This window comes from Hydra vulgaris, chromosome 09, assembly GCF_038396675.1.
Source record: "Hydra vulgaris chromosome 09, alternate assembly HydraT2T_AEP".
NCBI classification, from domain to species: domain Eukaryota; kingdom Metazoa; phylum Cnidaria; class Hydrozoa; order Anthoathecata; family Hydridae; genus Hydra; species Hydra vulgaris.
Genome location: NC_088928.1, coordinates 49,924,609 through 49,945,687, shown reverse-complemented (window position 1 = coordinate 49,945,687; position 21,079 = coordinate 49,924,609). Strand labels below are relative to the sequence as shown.

General features: G+C 27.6%; 1 protein-coding gene and 1 long non-coding RNA gene across 4 annotated transcripts; one reads left to right on the top strand and one right to left on the bottom strand.

The window, feature by feature from the left end:
• Window positions 1–1,524: 1,524 nt before the first annotated feature.
• LOC100192288 (pol-RFamide neuropeptides) lies at window positions 1,525–20,905 on the bottom strand. Of its 3 annotated transcripts, XM_065805976.1 has the most exons (6): window positions 20,865–20,904; window positions 20,557–20,767; window positions 17,131–17,256; window positions 9,458–9,574; window positions 8,918–9,034; window positions 1,525–1,789 (listed from the first exon to the last, which is right to left on the bottom strand). In XM_065805976.1, exons 2-6 carry the CDS (start codon window positions 20,750–20,752, stop codon window positions 1,626–1,628), a joined length of 720 nt encoding a protein of 239 aa, XP_065662048.1. In that variant the 5' UTR covers window positions 20,753–20,767; window positions 20,865–20,904; the 3' UTR covers window positions 1,525–1,625. The 3 variants fall into 3 exon arrangements, with proteins under 3 accessions (XP_065662048.1, XP_065662047.1, XP_065662049.1); XM_065805975.1 differs by having other exon boundaries at window positions 20,557–20,904; XM_065805977.1 differs by lacking the exon at window positions 17,131–17,256 and having other exon boundaries at window positions 20,557–20,905.
• Window positions 11,406–18,672, top strand: LOC136084851 (uncharacterized). The gene is made up of 3 exons (XR_010640903.1): window positions 11,406–11,487; window positions 11,753–11,842; window positions 17,770–18,672. It is a non-coding gene; the product is annotated as an uncharacterized LOC136084851 (long non-coding RNA).
• Window positions 20,906–21,079: the final 174 nt, after the last annotated feature.

The following is a 21,079-nucleotide window of genomic DNA, read 5'->3' as shown; positions in this document are numbered from 1 at the left end:
ATCCTTTACAGCGCCAATAAAAATGAGTTTAAAATTTTAAATTATGCAATATAATGCAAACAAATACATTATAAGTCATAAAATAAAGCTTGCAGTTATTTTTTCTTCGTGTTTTTGATTTGCTAATAGAAAAAAATAAATTATTTGATACCAACTATTAAGCAAAAAGAAACAGGAAGTAATGATTTAAAGGACTAAACGATTTAAACTGTTTTAGAAGATATCAGACTAGGGGATCAATAACTTCAATTTTGAAAAAAATTGGAGTTATTGATCCCCTTCACAGATTGAAAAAAATATATGTAATGTAAGCTTTTTTTTTTTACTTCTTTCTCTCAACAGTAGTCTCTCTAGCTGTCATCACGGCATTCACAATTTCACATCCAGATACTAGTTGTCTTTTTCTTTTCTTTAGTTCAACTGCAACCAAATATATTATCTGCAATACGGTTTAAACTATTTAAAGACGTTGTTTTTTCGATGCTTGTTCTTTGTGATATGCAGCAGCTTAACTCATGTTGTTTTACGTAAGAGTAGTATTGTAAAACAAGTTCAATTTATTATAATTGATAAGTATATACAAATATGCGATAAAAACAAAGAAGATATCGTAAATCACAGATAGTAGTAGAAGAGTTGCTGGAGTCCGTTGTTGTTTGATAGGTTACTCCAAGAGAGCGAGGCTTCGATAAGCACGCTATTTATACATATTCCCAAGGGGACATTAATTTTTTTATATAAGCAACAAATCCAAACGATTTACGTTTATGACGTTTTGATTTGTGCAACAACTTATACTGTATCTAATAAAACTTCTCTATGATGTTTGAAGATTTTTCAGAGTTCACATGAAAGTTATTTATTCTTTCAGTTGAAAATTTAATTTTTTTTGGCTTTATCAGACATTAAAATGCCTTGAGATTTGTATTTGCATAAAGTTATAAGTCTAAGACTTTTTTACTTGAATCTTTGTGATTTTCTGCCTTGGTTTCAAAACTTCTTATTTAAAAAAAAAAAAGTTTATTTTAGGTGCCTCAAGAAGTCCTTACGGTCTTATCATAGAGCACCGCGGAAGAGCATTTGAAGGTTCGCATACATACAATTCCGAAGTCAAAGTATGATTGGACTTGTCTGACTGTCCAAAAACGTAATAGTTAATCTAATAAGTTTAGAGTCTTCTTACTGTTTATTTTCCGCAACAAATAATTGTTCTAAGAGTTCCATGACAGAATTTAAAATCTCCTATTTTGAAATTAATGTCAATAAAACAACATAACTCGGAACGTATATAAGTTGTATGTTACGTGATTAGATTAATTGGATTGGGTTAATCGATTGTATTATATGTAAAATTAAGTTCAAAAGATATTTATACTATTTTTTTATATTGATGTTAGCTGTTTTCGTGCTTGTGAAACAGTTTTTTTTAAACTCGTTTGCTCCTCTCCCCCTCCCCCATCGATTTTCAAAAGTTTATGTCTGGGTTTTTTTTCAAGCTATTAAATAATTTAAGATTTAAGCATATTTAAACAAACAATTTTGATAAATATTTAAAACAATTATTAACAATTGTTGCACTTATATAACCACATTTTTACTTTATAACATTTTTTTTGTTGACTTTATTATTTTTTTCGTTTTTCCGGAGTTTCTGATAACAAAAATTCGTAAACGGTTCTTCCAAATCTTCCGCCCAACCATTGTTCAATAGCCTCTCTGTTAAAACGATTTTCAATTTCGGAGTCTTTCTTTTCGATCATTGGATTTACTTCATCGTTTCTCTTGTGATCTACAAAATAGTTTTTCATGGTTCTTATTTAGGAGTATTTTGTTTTGTTTAATTATATTATTATAAATATATACATATAATTGTTTTTTTAATAATTTAATAAATTTAAGGGTAAGATGTCAGATTTTGAGGGTCTAGTGAACAAAATGTATTTCGTTTTATTATTATTTATAGAAAGTTTATTAACTTTAAACCAGTCGTTGAGATTTACTAGTTCAGTGTTAACAATAGGCAAAATGAACTTTAAAAACCAAGAAAGAAAATATTAGTATTATTCGCAAATATTAACTTTAGGAATTTCTAGGATAAATGGATATCGTTTATATATATGAGAAATAGCAGAGGACCAAGTATTGAGCTATGGGGGACACCTCAATTAATAGTTTCTAACTGTGGTTAAGTCATACGTTACACACTGTTTACGATTCAGAAGATAAGACCAAAGCCATTTTAATTTCGAGTTCAAAATCCCGTAGTTTTGCAATTTATAGAGAAAAATTTCATGATCAACAGTCGAATGCCTTCCATAGATCTACAAAAACTCCCAGTGTATAGTTGTTGTCATCAAATCCTTTTAAAAAACAGTTAGTCAAATCAACTATTGCATGCTAAGTGCAATGATTTTTTCGAAATCCAAATTGTTTATAACATTAAATATTATTTTTTTAATTGTATATTGTACACTACACGCCCTTTTAATTGTATATTGTACACTACACGCTCAAGAAGCTTTTAAAGTCAGAAAAGTTTTGAGATAGGCCAGTAGTTTGTTACTATTGAATCGTTGCCGATTTTTGTTTAAAAAAAAAAAACTTTAAAATGATATCGAATTAATTTTTTTTATTTATTAAAGAAAAAGTAATTAGTTTTAAAATGAATATGAACATATTATAAAAATTTTAATAAAAAGTTAGAAAAAAACAAATTACAAAAAATCTAGAGAAAGAATAAGAAGCAAAAAAGTTTAAACGAATTGCAACATTCGAACAAAAAATGAAAAAAAGCAAAATTAATATTTAAAGTGTCCTCCTTTGTTTTTATAGCAAAGATAAACTCGTTTATGCATTGATTCAACTAATTTCATGCACATCATGTGAGGTACCTTCATCCAGTACTCATTCAAAAGTTGCTTTAAATGCTGAGTTAATTGAACTTCATGGTATGTCAGTTGATTGTTGATCCTAGACCAAACATTTTCAATTGGGTTGAGATCTGGTGATCTAGGGCACTAGGGCATCACATTAAACTTTTTTTTCAAAAAATATTCTTTGATTGAGAGAGCTGTGTGAGCTGAAGCCCCGTCTTGTTGAAAGATGAATTGCTTGCTTCTGCCATACAATTATCTGATTGATGGAACTAAAAACGTTTCCAATGTGTTCTTGTAGGTATATTGATTAATTCGGCCTTCGTACAGCTCACAGAAGCCTATATCTTTGTGAGAAAAATATCCCCAGATGCCAGCCGAACCTCCACCGCCTTGTCGACGATGTTGCAAAAAGCTGTTTGAATATTTCTCAGCTGCAAATCTTTTGACATTCTTCCCTTGCGGTTTACGACTTGAAAATTAGCTTCATCGCTCCAAATGACTTTTGCCCACTGTTCTACAGACCAGTCCAGCCTTTCTTTGAACTACACTCGTCGTTTACGTTTATCCGTGATTGAAAAAGTAGGTTTTCTTGCAGCTATGTACGTTACAATACCTTTGTCCAAAAATGTTCGTCTCAATTCTGCACCACTTTTGTCACGGTTGCTGAGTTTGGATGGTCTTCCAGTACGCGGCATGTCGGAGACGTCCTAGGTAAGTTCCCAGGTTTTGATGGTTTTTCGAACGCAATATTCAGAAACGTGAAGTATTTTTCCTATTTGAACGTTTGAGTGATTTTATGTCCTCGCCATACCAATAACTTGCCACTTGATCTCACTAGAAACTGATTTTCGACCCATTTGCACGCAATTGAAATTAATTTACAATATTTCAAGTTGATTTTTAATGAATTAAAAGCTGCCTGATGATGTTGTGATGAATTTTTTGATTGTAAACTACTCATTTTAACTTTATTTAAAAATAAAAAAAATTTTCGCACCGGATTTATCAATTAATTAGCAAATAATTTATCCTAAATAAAATCGTTTTAACTTTTGTGGCACCTCTTTATTTGTATCACCTACCTTTTAATGAAATTTCTGAGTGTACAGTGATGAGTCGAAACCTACTTTTTTTATTCTATTAACAAATAACCTATTTAAAAAAATTAATTTGATATCTATTTCCGTTAGATTTTTATTCAAGAAAAACCGAAGATTAGATCTTAAAATTCAGTAATCGTTTAAACTGTCGTGAATAGCTGTATAACCTCAATAAATTGTTTTAAAGATATAATTAAACAGTATTTACTTGAATTAACAGAACATATTTGTGTATATTCAAGTTTAATAGAAAATAAAAAAATAAAAAATTGTAAAAAAATACTTTATGCTTACTATATGGGCTTGACTACAAGACCTCTGTTTTCTACTTGCTCTTGTAGTTCTTAAATTTTATTTAAATTTTGTTGATGAAACTTGTAAAGCAAGAACATTGTAAAATGTTTATAAATGACGAAATAAATAATAATAATAATAAATTTACATTTACATACAACAATTAATTACCTCAAGTGTTGAAAAGGTGTTATGAAGGCGGCGCACAAAAAGAGCAAAAGAGATTCAGAAAGAAGCAGAATTAAGTAGCCTTGCTGAATTATTAGATACATTTTTTAAAGTTCGTCAGTTTCAAATACTACTTTAATCAAAATATGCAGTTTAAATGATAATTCTCAACTTGAAAACGATAATGTTGAAAAAAGTATGAACGAGCCAAACTTATTCATATTTTCTTCAATTTCAACATCAACAACTTCAAACCATCAATAACCAGAACGAGAATGTAGATGGTGAATCAGTATCCAATTGGGGTAATAAAAAGGATATCATATTTGACTATACTTCAGAAATTAGTAATAATTCACAAATAGAGAGCGGTACTTTATCATAAAGCAGTTATCATATATTAGATTCTGCAACTTGGCCTGTTGAAATCGACAATGAACAATGTTTTTGGTAGTGCAGTCGATAAAAAGTATTAAAGATATTCATTATAAAAGAAATTCTCAAGGAAGATATTTCAGTGACACTTTTTTTTTATCGACAAATGAAAAATGTTGAAAAAGAATTAAGAAATTGAATTTTTTACTCTAACTTCTGTTTGTTTTCATCGATAAAGATAAGCTTAACTTCAAACGGATTTTCTGATTATGCACATGCAGGAATACGGTTGTCTTAACATGAATCTTCGAATAAACATCTTAAATTAGCGTAAAAATGAACGGTCGTCTTAATATGAATCTTCAAAGAAACATCTTGAATTAGCTTTTAAATGGCTAATTCTAGAATTGAACATTAAAAACAGAACAGGAATAGATCATCTTAATGAAGATGTGTTCAACAAAGAACGCATCTTCATTAAGATGATCTAAAAACGCAGATGGCAAATAACTTTGAAATTTGTTATAAATGCAATATTGTTTTTAAGTGAAAAAAGTTTAGCTTTTAGAGGCAGCAACGAAAAACTCTTTGAGCCGAATAATGGTAATTTTTTAGGAGTAATTGAATTACTTTCTGATTTTGTTTCAGAACTAAAACCGTGACATACCAGATAAAAGAAATTAATCTTGCGCTGGATGAACTTAAAAATAGCCACCCAGTTTGTAAAACTCATGCTGCATTTTTAATAAAACTAATAAACTCTTACAAATTTGTTGCGTTCACAACAGTTTGTATCACTTGTTATTAAAGCTTCAAAATTTCATCCAATTGCTTTAGGAACAAGTAAAATTAAAAACGAATTTTTAATACCCAATGCTTTTATATGTTATTAAAACGCAAATTTTGCAATCAGTTTTTATGATATTACTATTTTATTTTATTAACACTCAGTGTATGCGTGTGTAAAAAAAAGTTTAGGACGAGGCAGGTCTCGAAACACAGACATTCCGTTTACGAAGTCAACGCCTTATCCAAATAAGTTTTTTTTATCGAAATTGCAATAGAACTTTTTTTCTACTTTTTATTTTATAGAAAAAAAAGTTTTATAGCAATATCTATAGAAATTATAAACATTCTATAGAAATTTTATAGCATTTCTATATAATTTATATAGGAAGTGACTCAAAAATTGATTGCAAGATTTGATGTTAACAGAGACTAGGAGTTAATAAAAGCTTTTCTTTTTCACTCTTATCTTGTAAACTTTACATTGTATAACGACGTTGTAAAAAATGTAATAAAAAAAAAAAAAATTAAAAAAAAAATAAATGTTTTTTTTCCATTCTGAGGCCTTACATTGTAAGTATGCATACTTTTTATTTTGTAGTCAATCTTTTGCTTTATAAGTTTTTGTTTGGTGATAAATATGTTGTATATAACACAGGCCAACAAAAACAAAATTTTTTTCTGGTGCCGAGCAAACAATTTGTTTTTTGTATAGCATTTCTCATTTTGATTTCAAATATGCAACTCTTTTTTTACCATCAGGTCAAGTTGTAAAGATATTTAGGTTCAAATCTTAAGTATTTAGGGTAAAGTCCCTAATATTGTCGGAAAAAAAATTAATCAAAAGTATGTCAACCTGGGTCTCAAAAGAAGCATATTTTCATAGAGATTTTAAAAATGTTATTCATTTGTAATAAAAATAAGTAATATTTGTATTATTGCTGAATAACATTCTGTTGAAATTTTTTTAAGAGTCTTTAGCATTTTTTCACATAATTTTTTTGTTAATAAAGTTTAAGAAAAAATATTTATGTTTTCTAAAATCTCTATGAAAATACGCTTCTTTTGAGACCCAGGTTGACATACTTTTGAATAACTTTTCGACAATATTAGGGAGTTTACCCTAAATACTTAAGATTTGAACCTAAATATCTTTACAACTTTACCTGATGGTAAAAAAAGAGTTGCATATTTGAAATCAAAAATCATTTTTTTTTTTTTTTTTTTAATTAATTTAAATATATATATATATATATATATATATATATATATATATATATATATATATATATATATATATATATATATATATATATATATATATATCATATATATATATATATATATATATATATATATATATATATATATATATATATATATATATATATATATATATATATATGTAAAATTATGGTTTATAAGAATTATTCACGTATTTAAAGGTATATGCTGGTGTAAAAGGAAAGCTTCAGGATTATGCGTATTTGCTTGCTTGCTTTTTAGTAATATAGTTTCTTTGTACAAATTCCTTTTTTTCTTTTTTTTTTTTTTAAATTTTTCTTAACCAATACAAAAACAAAAAGTTAAAGAAGGACTTTAGGACCGATGATTTTTATTTTATTAAGTTTTTAGAAAAACGTTTTATATTATATAGTGCTACGTTTTTTAATTTTTGTTGTCTTATATTTACTGTATAGTCTAAGGGGCTTGGTGATAAGACCAATTATGTCTTCTTCTTGCTCCTGTTATTTGTATTTATATTATGCTTTACGACTTTAATAAATTTATATGGCAAAAAAAATATATATATATATATATAAACAGAAGAGGGACTCAATGAAGGCATTGATGTTAAGACTATTATCTCAATCTTTTCAACTTTTTAAAAATTACATTTAATATATCACCTGTTATTTTTTGATATAACAGGATTTTAAAATATATATATATTTTTTTTAAACATTAATAAAAACACTTATAAAATGTGTTTCCGTAATACACTAAAGTTTTTCATTAAGAAATTACTACTGCAAAATAAAAAAAAATAAAAAAAACAAAGAAAAAAAGAGAAGAAAAATAAGACCTGGAAAGATTGCTAAATGATGTTTGTCAGGAGTTAAGAAGATGCAACTTTGTTTGTCGTTTAAACAAGGGCATGTTGTTTAAGTCTTTTATACTAGTATTTTTACTAGGGTTTTTTAGCTGTTTAATTAGGGTTAGGAAAAATGATTTATAATTTCTTTGCAAAAATTTTTTTTTTAAATGAAACCCAATAAAAATGAATTCAATAAAGTTAAAAAAATAATATTTAAAGGGCTCTTAAAAAGTTACAGCACGGGACCCCAAAAAGTTACAGCACACCTCTGATAATTCTGCATCTGTTGGTTCTTGCAGTATCAGTTTTTCAATTGGAGTATTTCCATTAGAGGTTAGCTTTTCTTTTTTTTATAATTTTATCAAAAACGGATAATTTAAATTAAATTATCCGTATCAAAGTATCTTAACTAAAGTTTAATTCAGTTGCATACTTTCAGAGTAAAAAGTATTGATATTTGTGGGATCAGGGGCCAGGAATATATTTTTTTCCGCGTTTTTGCGATATTGGGAATATTTATAGTTACTGTTTTACAAAGTATTGTGATTTTTATTGAAACTGTCCGGTTACTTAAAAAAATAATGGCCATTGAAATTTGGGAATTTTAAACCCATTGGGAATTCCACGGTATACGCGATGCTGTTGGGCTGGCTAACACACTGGGGATGTATTGAATTTTACATAATAAGATAGAAACACTAAAATCAATGCATGATATGGGTACCCTCATATTTGTAGATTTTTTAATCAATAGACACACCCAAGACAACAGTTCTTCTAACATAATTAGTGACATGCAAAAAAACCCGAAAAAACAGTTTTTGGTCAAATAATTTTAAATCTTTAACAAGACTATATTCTCCTTTTTATTTACGATCTAAATATAGTTTATTCTTGGCTTTTGCTTCTCATGTGCAATAAAAACTTTGAATACAAAAAATTTTTTTTAAAGAATACCACGTAAACTAATTACTGCCGTGTTTGCTGTTAATAGCGAAAAAATAAGCGCGAAAATTATTTTAACTGGAAAACAAAACAGCTTTTCGTCAAAACAAAAAGCTGTTTTGTTTTGACGAAAAGCAATTTTTTTGTCTCATGGAAGACGGCTGCAGTAAGAAAAAAAATTGTATTCAACTTTTAACTTTTTTTTTCCTCACATTGTTTAATATAGCATAAAAATATTAAAACTAATGGAAAAAAAAAAGAAAATTTTTATTTACTTGTTAATCCAAATCTTCCGCTTAACCACTGTTCAATAGTCTCTCTATTAAAACGATTTTCAGTATCGGAATCTTTTTTTTCGATCATTGGATTAGCTTCATTGTTTCTCTTGTGATCTGCAAAATAGTTTATTCACAATTGTTAATTAGAAAAAAATTTTATTTTCTATATATTAAAACACTATATGCAGGGCTGTACCGAGGGGACCTCTTTTTTTTTTTTTACCCTTTTCCCGTTTAAAATCTCATCGAAACGACCCTGCCTCTGTGCAATCTTTCTACTCATTTTTTTCCTATTAAGATAAAAGACATGTTTGAAACATGGAAAAAGTGAAATGTAAAAGAGTGGAAATCAAAAGACCTTTTCATCAAGTCGAAAAGATTCGCATCGCACAGTTTTTTTCGTCTTGTGAAAAGCGGTCGTAATTAGAAAAAAAACTGTATTCAACTCTAAATTTTTTTTTCTTTTTCACATTGGTTAATATAGCATAAAAATACTAAAAATAATTTAAAAAAAACAAACAAACAAAAACTTTTTACTTGTTAATCCAAATCTTCCGCTAAACCACTGTTCTAAAGCCTCTCTGTTAAAACGATTTTCAGTATCGGAATCTTTTTTTTCGATCATTGGATTTGTTTCATCGTTTCTCTTGTGATCTTCAAAATAGTTTATTCATGATTGTTATTTGAAAAAAAAATTTATTTTCTTTATATTAAAACACTATATGGAGGGCCGTCGGAGGGGGGCTGAGGGTTGTAGTTGGATAAACCTCTTTTTTACCTATCAAACCCTTTAAAATCTTTTTGCAATAATCCTGTCTTTATGCAATCTTTCTACTTATTTTTTTCCTAACAAGATATAAAAAATAAATAAGAAACTGTCCGTAGTTACTCTTATCTAATGTAAAAAAAGAGATTTCTAACATTATTTTTAGCAAATAACATTTTTCACCCTACGTGTGCTGGAAACAGCATTTTGCTCACAAACTTGTAAACCATGTACGTATTTTTTAACTTTTTTTTCTTTCTATTTTATGAAAAAATGCACTTATAGTGTGATATTTGAGTTCTTAAATTAATACTGTAGCTTTATTTGTTTAGCTGTAACTTTAGATTATTCTTTTTTTAATTAAAGCAGGCAAAAAAATGTAGGGCCCACATAGGGGTAAGTGAGACAGGAAAAAAAAAATCAATTATTTTCTTTTATCTTGTTGCTTTTGTGGAATTCTATGGTGGAAAGCTCTAAAATATTTTGATGACGGTTTACGATTTTACTCGTTTTTATCACTAATTGTTTATCAATTACAGTAATTAGAAATTCTTTTCTCACCTTCTAAATTATACCATTAAAAAAAATATAATTTTTTTTTTTGATTGAAATTTTGGCTGATGATATTTTACATTGTGTCGTGAACTTAAAGGTTTAAGTTTAAAATTAAATAAAATATTTGCATTTTAGTAAATTTGGTCGATATATGGGGTAATATATTGCCAAATTTGTCTTTAATTGTTAAGGACACAAAATCTTTAAAAAATACCAAACAAGAGAGGCAGTAGAGATTATTCTAGTGTATTTTGTAGATGCTAAAACAATTAATGTGAAAAATTTCCAACCCAAAAAACATTTTTTTGAGAAAAATTCAAGTAAAAAAAAGAAAGTAAATATGAATATTTCAAAAATCTTTTTTTGTATTACAACTACTAATTTTTTTTTGCTCACGAAAATCTTTTTGTATTTCCCTAGCAAACATTATATAGCTAATGGTTAATCACTATATTACGAGATAGAAAATCATTTGCTGCCTCTTATAGGCGATGCTACTAATGGTCCACTGCAAACTGATGTAACCAATGAGCAAAACTCCGATGAACCGTTTAAATTTCTATACAGGTCACTGCAAATCCATTATAATAGATTTGCGTTGGCTTGTAAAAACTTTTTGACCCACAAATGTTTACTGGGTCCATTAGCTATTTTGTTTTGATTTTGGTTACATTGCTTTTCGGCTATAGATATTTTGCGCATTATTGCTAAATGTTATTGAAAGCTTATTAAGTAAGTTATTTAAATATTGTTGTCCATCATAGAATTTAGCACAGCTGATTTCTGAAGATATAGCAGTGGATTCTTTAAAAATGTAATTCCTTTTATCAATGTTTCGATAAAACATTGATTATTTTTATAATAAGTCTCAATATGTCTTTTGTTGACCGTGTGGACCCAATATAAGTAAAACTTGTAAGCATAAAGTTTCATTTAGTGAAGATAACTTCAATTCTTGTAAAGAAAGAAGGACTTTAATTTTTCGTTATGTTTCAAGCGAGAAAACCTTAATAGTTAGAAAGCTTAAAAGACGTTAACCTTGATATTTTATTAGAAACTCTTGTCACAGAAATATTTTGTAACAGGATGAAGTGTCATTTTGAAAATAAAGTTTTTACTGTGAAATGTTTATTGAGAAAATTTTAATGTAAAATTAGATATTTGCTCAAGAATGAACTAACGGTAATTATAATTCAAAACGAAGAAAGTAAATATAAAGATGAAATGAAAAACATTTTTATTAAAGGTACTTTAAGTTTGTTTGCTGATATACGAAATTATTTTCATTAAAAAAAAAAAAAACTTCTGATATATATTCCTTTTTTGGATTTCGCTTTTTTATTTTTTAATTTTTTTGTTTTTGTAATCGTTTTTTTACAACTTTGATATTTATTTAAATTCTTTAACTTATTTTCGTATTAGAAGCATTTCTGATTTTTACGAGTCCCTAGGACATCTTTGTAAATTGGAATACATACTACTTTTATTATTTTATTTTTACGTTTACCTAGTGAGATGGGCATCGTTAAGGCAATTAGCTGGATGACGGAATAAACTACAATACAAAAAACTATGTTGATTCATCATTATGGTGGGAAAATGTACGTAAATGTATATAAGTTAAATATATATTACTACGTTTATATATAATATTTTTTGTGTATGTAAATATTCTAAAAAATAAAACAAATTTAATTTCGATAAAAGTTAAATATAACATAAAACATTGCACAATGCAGACTTAAAGTACAACGTCGGCCAACGTTGTTTTTTAGTTATTGGCGAGGGCGCATTTGTAACCAAAATGATATAAAAACAACATTGGCAGTCGATGTTAGGCCAACGCAAAGCGCAAGATTGTTCTAACATTGTATAAACATGTGTCTTCTAGCTGAGTTAGGTATCTTGATGCTTATGCCAAATAAGGATTTTTTCCAAAAAATCGCGGTGATCAGAGCCTGAGAACAAAATACACCAAAAAGTTATCAACTTCTTCACAAATGTGAGGGCAATGAGTTAAAAAATTATTTTAATTAATTCGTACTAAATCTAAATTAATTGACAGGTTTCAAATTTATCAAATAATCTTTTAGTATTAAAAAGTTATGGTAAATTTTTACAACCCCCTCATTTTTGGAAGGGTGGAAACATAAACATAACTTTTGACGTCAAAAGTGTCACGCTTCATGCATCAATAATCCTAAATACGGTCTTGTCTAGCAATACTTCCTTCTATTATATTTTGAAAATTATTTTGAAACGCACAGATGTACCAGATAGTTCAATTTGACTTAATTGTCAATATACCTGGATGGATGAATGCTGAAATATTTATTAATATCTTCAAGTATTTTTTTAAGTTTATCCGTCCAACTCCGAACCACAAAGTATTATTGATAAACATATAAGTTTCCTTTCATTACAGTCACTTGAATATGCAAAAAAGAAGGTTTTGTGATGACTCCCATATTTCACATAAAGCATAATTTTTAAATAGACCTGTTTTCGGACCTATGAAAGCGCATTTAATGCATAAGAAAAACCTTCCACTTACCTAATACTACGTCGGGGTTTCGGGTGAAAGAAGTATCGCTTTCTTAAAAACATGTGTGTGAAGCTGTTTTTAAGATTATTATATAAAGTGATAAGACTTAAGATATTTAAGAACGAGATGCAATAAAGGCTAATGTGATGCAGTGAAGTCTCATGTGATGCTAAGAATAAAGTATGAAGTATTAAATAAAACAAAAAAGTATAATCAAACCTTCCAAAATCAATGAAAATTAAGGAAAACTTATTGCACAAGTCAGAAAGTGACTTGAGTGTGGATGTCAACAAAATAACAAATATTATTTTCTATATATCAATAACAATAATGGCAACTGTTATAGTGAGTTTGAAGAATCGAAAACTGTTTCTATTAGCAAGAATTTTATCTATCTAAAACTTCATTTATAGTTAATTGCAAAAATCTTGTTCTTGCCGTTATAAATTGGCTGTTTGATTATTTTTGACTAACTATGAGAAATTGAAAATTTTTGGGATTCACGATAATATAGTTGAATTTAAACCATTCAATGGCGTTTAGTGTTTCGTTTTGCAATCGAAGAGTAACACTCTCTAAATTGTTATCACAAACATAGAGAATATTATCGTCAGCAAAATTGCAAATCTCAGAGTCTTTAATAAATAGAAAAAGGTCATTTATAAATATATTAAAGAATATTGGCCTAAGGATTGATCCTTGACCCACTCCTTTTGAAACTCCTAACCACTCAGAAAATGATGAACCCAATTTAACCCTTTGCTTACGATCGCTTACATATGATAGTAAAGCTTAAGGTTTTCATAGAGAAACCATAAGCTTCCAATTTAGCCATTAATAAATCATGAGGCATCAGATCATAAGCTTTTGAAAGATCCATAAGCATGGACCCAATAATATCTCCTTTATGCAAGCATTCCTGCCATTTTTTCGGTAAAATGAAAAGCGCATGCTGAGTGTCATAACCTCTACGAAAGCCACATGACAGAATATTCAATCTAGGCTCAATAAATGCTCTATTTGCTCAAATATAATAAGCTCAAATACTTTTTAACGTGTGAGGGTCAGTGATTATATTCTAGGAGTGGATCCACCTTGTAGCAAGTGTAGCAATTGCTACAGTCAGTTCAGTTTTTTTTCTCTTTTTATTTTTTACATATATATATATATATATTTTTTTTTTCATGCAAAAGAGAAAAATAATTTAAATAAAATATAGAGGTTACAAGTAGTCAAAATGCGGCTCTTCAAAAATTCATTTAAAATTGTAGCTGAGCCAAGTTGACTATGAAATATTTCATTCGGAAAAATTAAATGATTTACTTAAAAACTGATGTTTTTAACGGGTTTTATCTCACATGCCCATAAAAATTATACATACCCCCGATAATTTATTCATTATTCAGCCTATTTAACTGCAATCTTTTTATTAACAAGGAGGTTGAATTGAATATCTACCTAATGCGAATTTTAAAACGTCTCCCAACACTTTATTATAGATCTGATTGACATCAAAACTTTAAAAAAGTTAAACTAAAACAATATTTTGCACAATTTTCCTCTCAGATAAATTTTTAGTTTATTCTAAAATTGCAAAGAGCTTTCTTCTACTTACTTTTTTATTTGGAAATTTCTACTAAGAACTAAATTGTTACTAGGAACTAAATTGTTACTAGGAACTAAATTGTTACTAGGAACTAAATTGTTACTAGGAACTAAATTGTTACTAGGAACTATTATTCTCTGTGTTAAGTTACAAAAATGTTATTGTATCAGGAAGTTGCTGTTTTTGCAAAACCGATAATATAAATTCTCTTTCGAAAAGTGTTTTAGATGTTATGATAACTTGTAATACAAGTTATATGTTTGATGGTCCTAAATTTCTTTTGTAAACAAATAAATTCCTAATTTTTATGTGATCAAATTCATTTAACTTTAGAATAAAATAGAGATTCTTTAGAATCAAAGTGAGTCAAATAGCAAAGCAGTGTGATAAAAATATAAATGTAATATATTATGAAAAAACTTGGTTAACTACAGATGGCACTCTTTTGTTGTTTGTCCATGTTATCATAAACATACAAAATAATGAACTCAGAAAGCAAAACATTTTTTTCTGATAATACTTACAATGTTCTTCTTAATCACCTTGAAAGTTCTACTCATCTCAAACGTTAACAAGACTGATGATTTTATTTAATAATGGAAAACTTTTAATCTAAAAAGTGTGGGCATATATTTTAGGTTCAATAATGATGAAAAAGCTTCCTCAGAGATTAAATGATAAACAAAGAAAGTTTGTTATGGATTTTTGCAACACAGCATTATGCATGAAAAAATCAGAAAATAGGCATAAAATATCAACACATGTCACAAATTATACACGTGAGGAAATAGTCTTGCTGATTAAAACGCTATTAAGTTTCTCTTAATTTTGTCACAAATATATTATGTTAGGAAAATTTGTTTCAGAACTACTTGAAACAGAATTTAGAAATATAAGAAAAATATTTTTAGACATATTTTTTAAGTGTTCTTTTGAAACCCAAGAAATCTCTTGTTTACATTAACATGTATTTTGAAATTATGATTTGCTTAACGAATATGAAATTTTGACAGTATAATGTTTTTTTTTTTAAAAACTTTGGTCAATGTCTAAAATCATTTAAAATAGGTGGATTAAAAAGTCCTTTTGACAATACTGTTCCATGACTTTTCTTCAATTTGATTAAAGATAAAGTTTGTTTGACTTCCATGGTCAATACTTTTATGCTTTGATGCATTACTTAATAGAAATTGAACGTTATCATCACAGTATGCTTTCCTATATTAACTTATAAAAAACCACTGAAAACTTTCTTCACCAAAATCAAACAAAGAACTGTGTTGTTTTAAACAAAGAACGACCATATTAGATTTGTCTTGTTTGGTTGACATTTATTCATTGACACTTGGTTTTATTATTTGCTGAGAACTGTTAATTGTAATATGTCTGAAGTTTGCTGTTTTTGGATTTTAAAAGCATTCCTTATTTATTTAAAGCAATATATTTAATTATATTATATTAGCAATATATTTAATTGATATAATTAAATTTTAAACAAATTTAGATTAAATTTGTCGTTTTCATTTTCAAATATCAACCTCCAATTTTTTTGCAAACCAAAAGATTTTAACAACCACAAATATTTTGTTGATTTAATTATATAGATAAATTTATATGATAATGTTTTGTGTATTATTTGGCATAAATACATCGACTGGTAATAAGAATACCAAAAAGTAAATGTTAATACATCGAAACGGACGGAAGAAGAAAGCAGTGGTAGGGACCTCATGTATTACTATAAGCCACCGTTCATCCAAGACAGGCGCGAATAGTGTATAATACCCTCCTCCACCCCCTATAAATGAATTTTAGTTCGGTATATCTGCAAATTTAACACTATTTGACTTGGACTTTTAGTACTGTCATCAAATGTGAAAAGCGAGGACTTTTTTTTTTTTTTTTTAGACAAAAAAATATTTATGATATTTTTGCTACAGTCAATAAAAACCCTGGATCCGCCCCTGTATTCTTTGTGAGTTTAGTACTATCAACACCATTTCTTTTTATGTTCACATAGTTTAAAAAGAAATATTTTAATGTAGAGATTTCCAAAGGTGTCAAAATAAAAGAAAGTTCTAAATTTGTTTTTCCTAAAATCAAAAAAGTTATTCTGCGCCTAAAATGGTGCTGTATTCGTTAAGACTTGTTTGGTTATACTTATTTATCATATACTTAGTTATATAAAAGAGGTATTAGAATTAACCTATTAGATTATTAATAATTTTTAATATCTCATTTTTCCCTACATGCAGTTATAATAATAATTTACAATTAAATTTAACTTTTAATATTTATAAAAGTTTTAATCCGCTCTATGTATTTTTAATCCTTGAATTTTATTCTAAAGACCGATATTAGACAGACTTAGCTTTTAAAAAACAAATAAATTTTTTAGTGAAATTAGAAATCTGTTGATGAGTTACAATTTAGATCTCACTATGGTGTGTATTCAATTAAACAATGAAAAATCAAATCAGAGAAAAAAGTTTAATTTAGAATGTTTATTTACGTCTCATGCATTACGTTACAGCATGTTATAGCATGCAACCGCACGCTATAACAAACTACTATTTCTTATTCTCAATTATTTTTTAATAAACCAAGTGTTCTAAGTTGTATTTATTGCAACTATTATGTAACTATGCAGTTGTACAAAAGTTTTTATCAGCATTAAATATTAAAGAATGATGGAGCTTATTTTGAAAAAAATATATTAATAAACATTAATTGTAAACCTTTTGAAACTTCTGACAACAATAAGTCGTAAACAACTCTTCCAAATCTTCCGCCTAACCATTGTTCAACAGCATCTTTCTTTTCGAACATTGGATTTACATTATCTTTTCTTTGTATAGTTTTTCCTTTGAAAAAGTTTAAACATTTCTTTTATCATTCCCGACGTAATATAGATGTATATACTACGAAGCAATATGTAATTTATATATATATATATATATATATATATATATATATATATGTATATATATATATATATATATATATGAATAAAAGTTCCAGGTAACAAACTATTCAAACTAAAATGAGTAAAATAAATTTATTAGTTAAACTTTAACAAATATTTTAAATTTCTCTCTAACATAGTGTTAGAGACTTTCTTTTGTTACCTGGAACTTTTACTCATATTTGTTAAAAATGTTTTTGCTAAACATTTATATATATATATATATATATATATATATATATATATATATATATATATATATATATATATATATATATATATATACATATATATATATATATATATATATATATATATATATATATATATATATATATATATATATATATATATATATATATATATATATATATATATATATATATATATATTTATTTTGCAAACCAACTAGAGACACCTGCAACTGAATCCAGAATTACGCAGAGCCCGAGAATACGGTGTTTATAAGTCCAGAAGTTTCAAGTTTGACCCACTTAAGGGTTTAATAATTGCCACTAAACCGAAACCCTGAAGCGCCAACTTAATGGTTTATCTTCATTTAACGTCTGGAGTACATGGAGTGCTTTGAGGTTCCCAGACGTAGAAGGAGACAATGAATAAGCGACTAAGACAAGAACCTCTATTGACAATCACGGTTTTGATCTTATGCTATACCTGCTTTCTAACAGATTTGTAACCAACCAAAAGGCAGTTAGTAGCGGTTTATATAAATTGGATCAATGTTGAGTTAGTCGTAAAAACAATCAGATTTTGCGATCTTTTTATATACGTTAAACCAAACTTACTGCGCAAGCTTTTAATTGAGTGGGTAATAATCTTTTTATTGATATTATTGCTAAACACATAAAATTGGATCAACACTAGATTTACATTAGAAAAAATAGCCGACGTTCGCGATGGTTTTACATACGATACCCAATGTATGTGTCCTATTAAAACTAACAAATCTATATGAAAAGCTATATGACAATTTGAAAAAGATTTTTTTTATATCTATAAAATGTTCAAACAATATTTTTTCAAGATTAGGAATGGTAAAACTACTAAACTGAAACAAAATCATAAAATAAAGGAAATAAGAAGAGAAAACCAAAATATTATGTTTGTTTCGGAGCTTTTTAGTTTAATTTTAAGATCCAAAGTCATCAATGTATTGTTATCAAAAACAATAAAGTTGCAGTTAAATAATAGATAACAGTTTTGTATAATATTATAACATCAATGAGTGTTGTAATATCATAAAGGTCTATCTTAGTAAAACTTTTTTATTAATTATGAATAATTTCTAGTTAATATGTGCTGATAACAATAAAATTATTATGAATATAATGAATAGATCAAGGACGAAGTAAAAAAAAAATTATGAAAACAAATGATTTTTTAAAAGAACAATTCAAAATAGTAGCGTATATCAACGATTGGATTTAAAATTCTTTATTCCATTTAATTTTTTTAATTTTATCTTGTGTTTTAATTTTATCTTGTGAATTTTTTGTGCTTATTAATGCAACACCTGTTTTTAGTATTTAATATATTACGTAAATTCTACACATATCGTGTATTGATATATATATATATATATATTATATATATATATATATATATATATATATATATATATATATATATATATATATATATATATATATAAAATAATTTTCAACTTTTTTGCAACGGGAAAAAAAGTTAAACGTGCAAGCAGAATAATTGCATAATAAATTTTTTTTAATCATTTCTTGCGATGATTTGGAGTAGGCTCAACAACAACTTAACATATTATGTGGGATGTATTGTAAGTATAATCAAACGTGATGAACAATGTTGACTACGTTTATACAAATACATTATTTAGGTAACCTAACTAAAAGTATAAATTGCACTCTCTAACATCTAACAGAATATCTGTCCGCTTTCTCTTTGCTATCTTTTTAATTCGACTTCTTCTGACTTTCACTCTAATTCCTTCGTTCTTTTCAAAATCACTTACTCTTGGTCTGCGAAGCGGGTTACGATGCTCTTTAGTGAGCTGAATTCTTCTTAGCGGAACTTGGTAATGTGGTCTCTGCATAGCAACTAGCCGGAAGAGGATAAACCACATTACCTACATATAATATGGGGTGGGGTTATGTTACGTAAATTATGTAAAACTTTACACGTAACAAGAGGTATTATCAAGTTAACTTGATATTGAACATAAATTGCACATTCTAAAATCTAGTTCAAAATCTGCCCGCTTTCTCTATGCTGTTTCCATAACTCGACTTCTTCTGCCGTTATATCTTATAACTCTTATCCTTTGTTCTTCTTAAAATCACTTACTCTTGGTTTGCAAAGCGGGTTATGATGCTCTTTAGCGAGCGGAACGCGTCTTCTCAGGCCTTGGTATGCGGCCTCCATATAGCAATTAGTCATAAGAGTATAAACCGCAATACCAACATATAATGTGTGGTATAAATGGGAAATTATCTTATCAAAATTCGTATAATTTGAACTATTCTTTTTAAAACTAGTTTACTTTTTTCAAAGAGTAAATTAGTGGACTAATATTATTTACGCATCTCAAAAGTTAATGAAATAATATTAGTCTAATTGCACATTCTAACATCAAGTGCATGTCTGTCCGCTAACATGTCTGTCCGCTTTTCTCTATGGTTTTTTTTCTAACACAACTAATTCTGGTTTTTAAACTTATTAACTTCTATTTTTCTACAAACTTACTTACTCTTGATCCGTCGAAGCTAGTTATGATGCTTTTTAGTGAGATGAACTTGTCTTTGCGGACCTTGGTATGTAGCCTCTAAATGGCAATTAGCCGGAGGAGGGTAAACCACAATGCCTCAAAAAGTAAATTAGTTTTGAACAATAGTTTGACTATTTTTATTTGGACTACCATTTATTGAGCTGGAACTTTTCAATATTTTTCTGCCCTCCGATTGGTCCCTGCAACTGTTGTCTGTAGTTAGCTCTTAACTGCAGTAACAATCAAACCTTTTGTGATTTTATCTCTTGGAACAAAATCCGCTACTGACTATTTACTTTTAATGTATTTTTTATTATTTATTATATTAATATTATATTTGTTTACAATTAAATGTGTATTTATATGATGAGTTATTAAACTTACATTTATGTGACAAGTTATTTATTTGGAACTTTTATTTAAATTCAGTAAACTTACCCGTGTTTTGATATTCACTGAACTTTTCAATAATATTTTGAATATCGCTTTTTTCTTCTTGTTTCTCATAATAATTTTGTAATAAAACTTTTAATGATCTTGCAATACCGTCGTATTTCTGATTGTCTTCATTCTGATCTGCTTTAGTCAGCATTAAAATTGATGTCACAAAGAAAACAAATGCCAAAAATGCCATATTAGTTTTCTAAATCTAAAAGGTATGCAGACAAGTCAAAAAACAACCCTGCTTCAATACGTTTTGCAATAAAGGTTGATATGTTTTTCCCCTTAAAAAGTTTAGTGGTCACCTTTATTCTTTGATTTCTTTTTTCCTCTGCAGTAATAAAAAAAAATTATTTTCTATACAGTAGGTGACTTAAAGTCGTCGTGGCTGCAGCTGTTCCGTTTGTGCGCTTTGTTTATTTATTTGAATTTTTTCTTTGCAATCTTTATGCTAAATTAATGAGAAATTAATTTTAATGCAAAAACGACATTAAATATAAATATATAAATAAAATACATT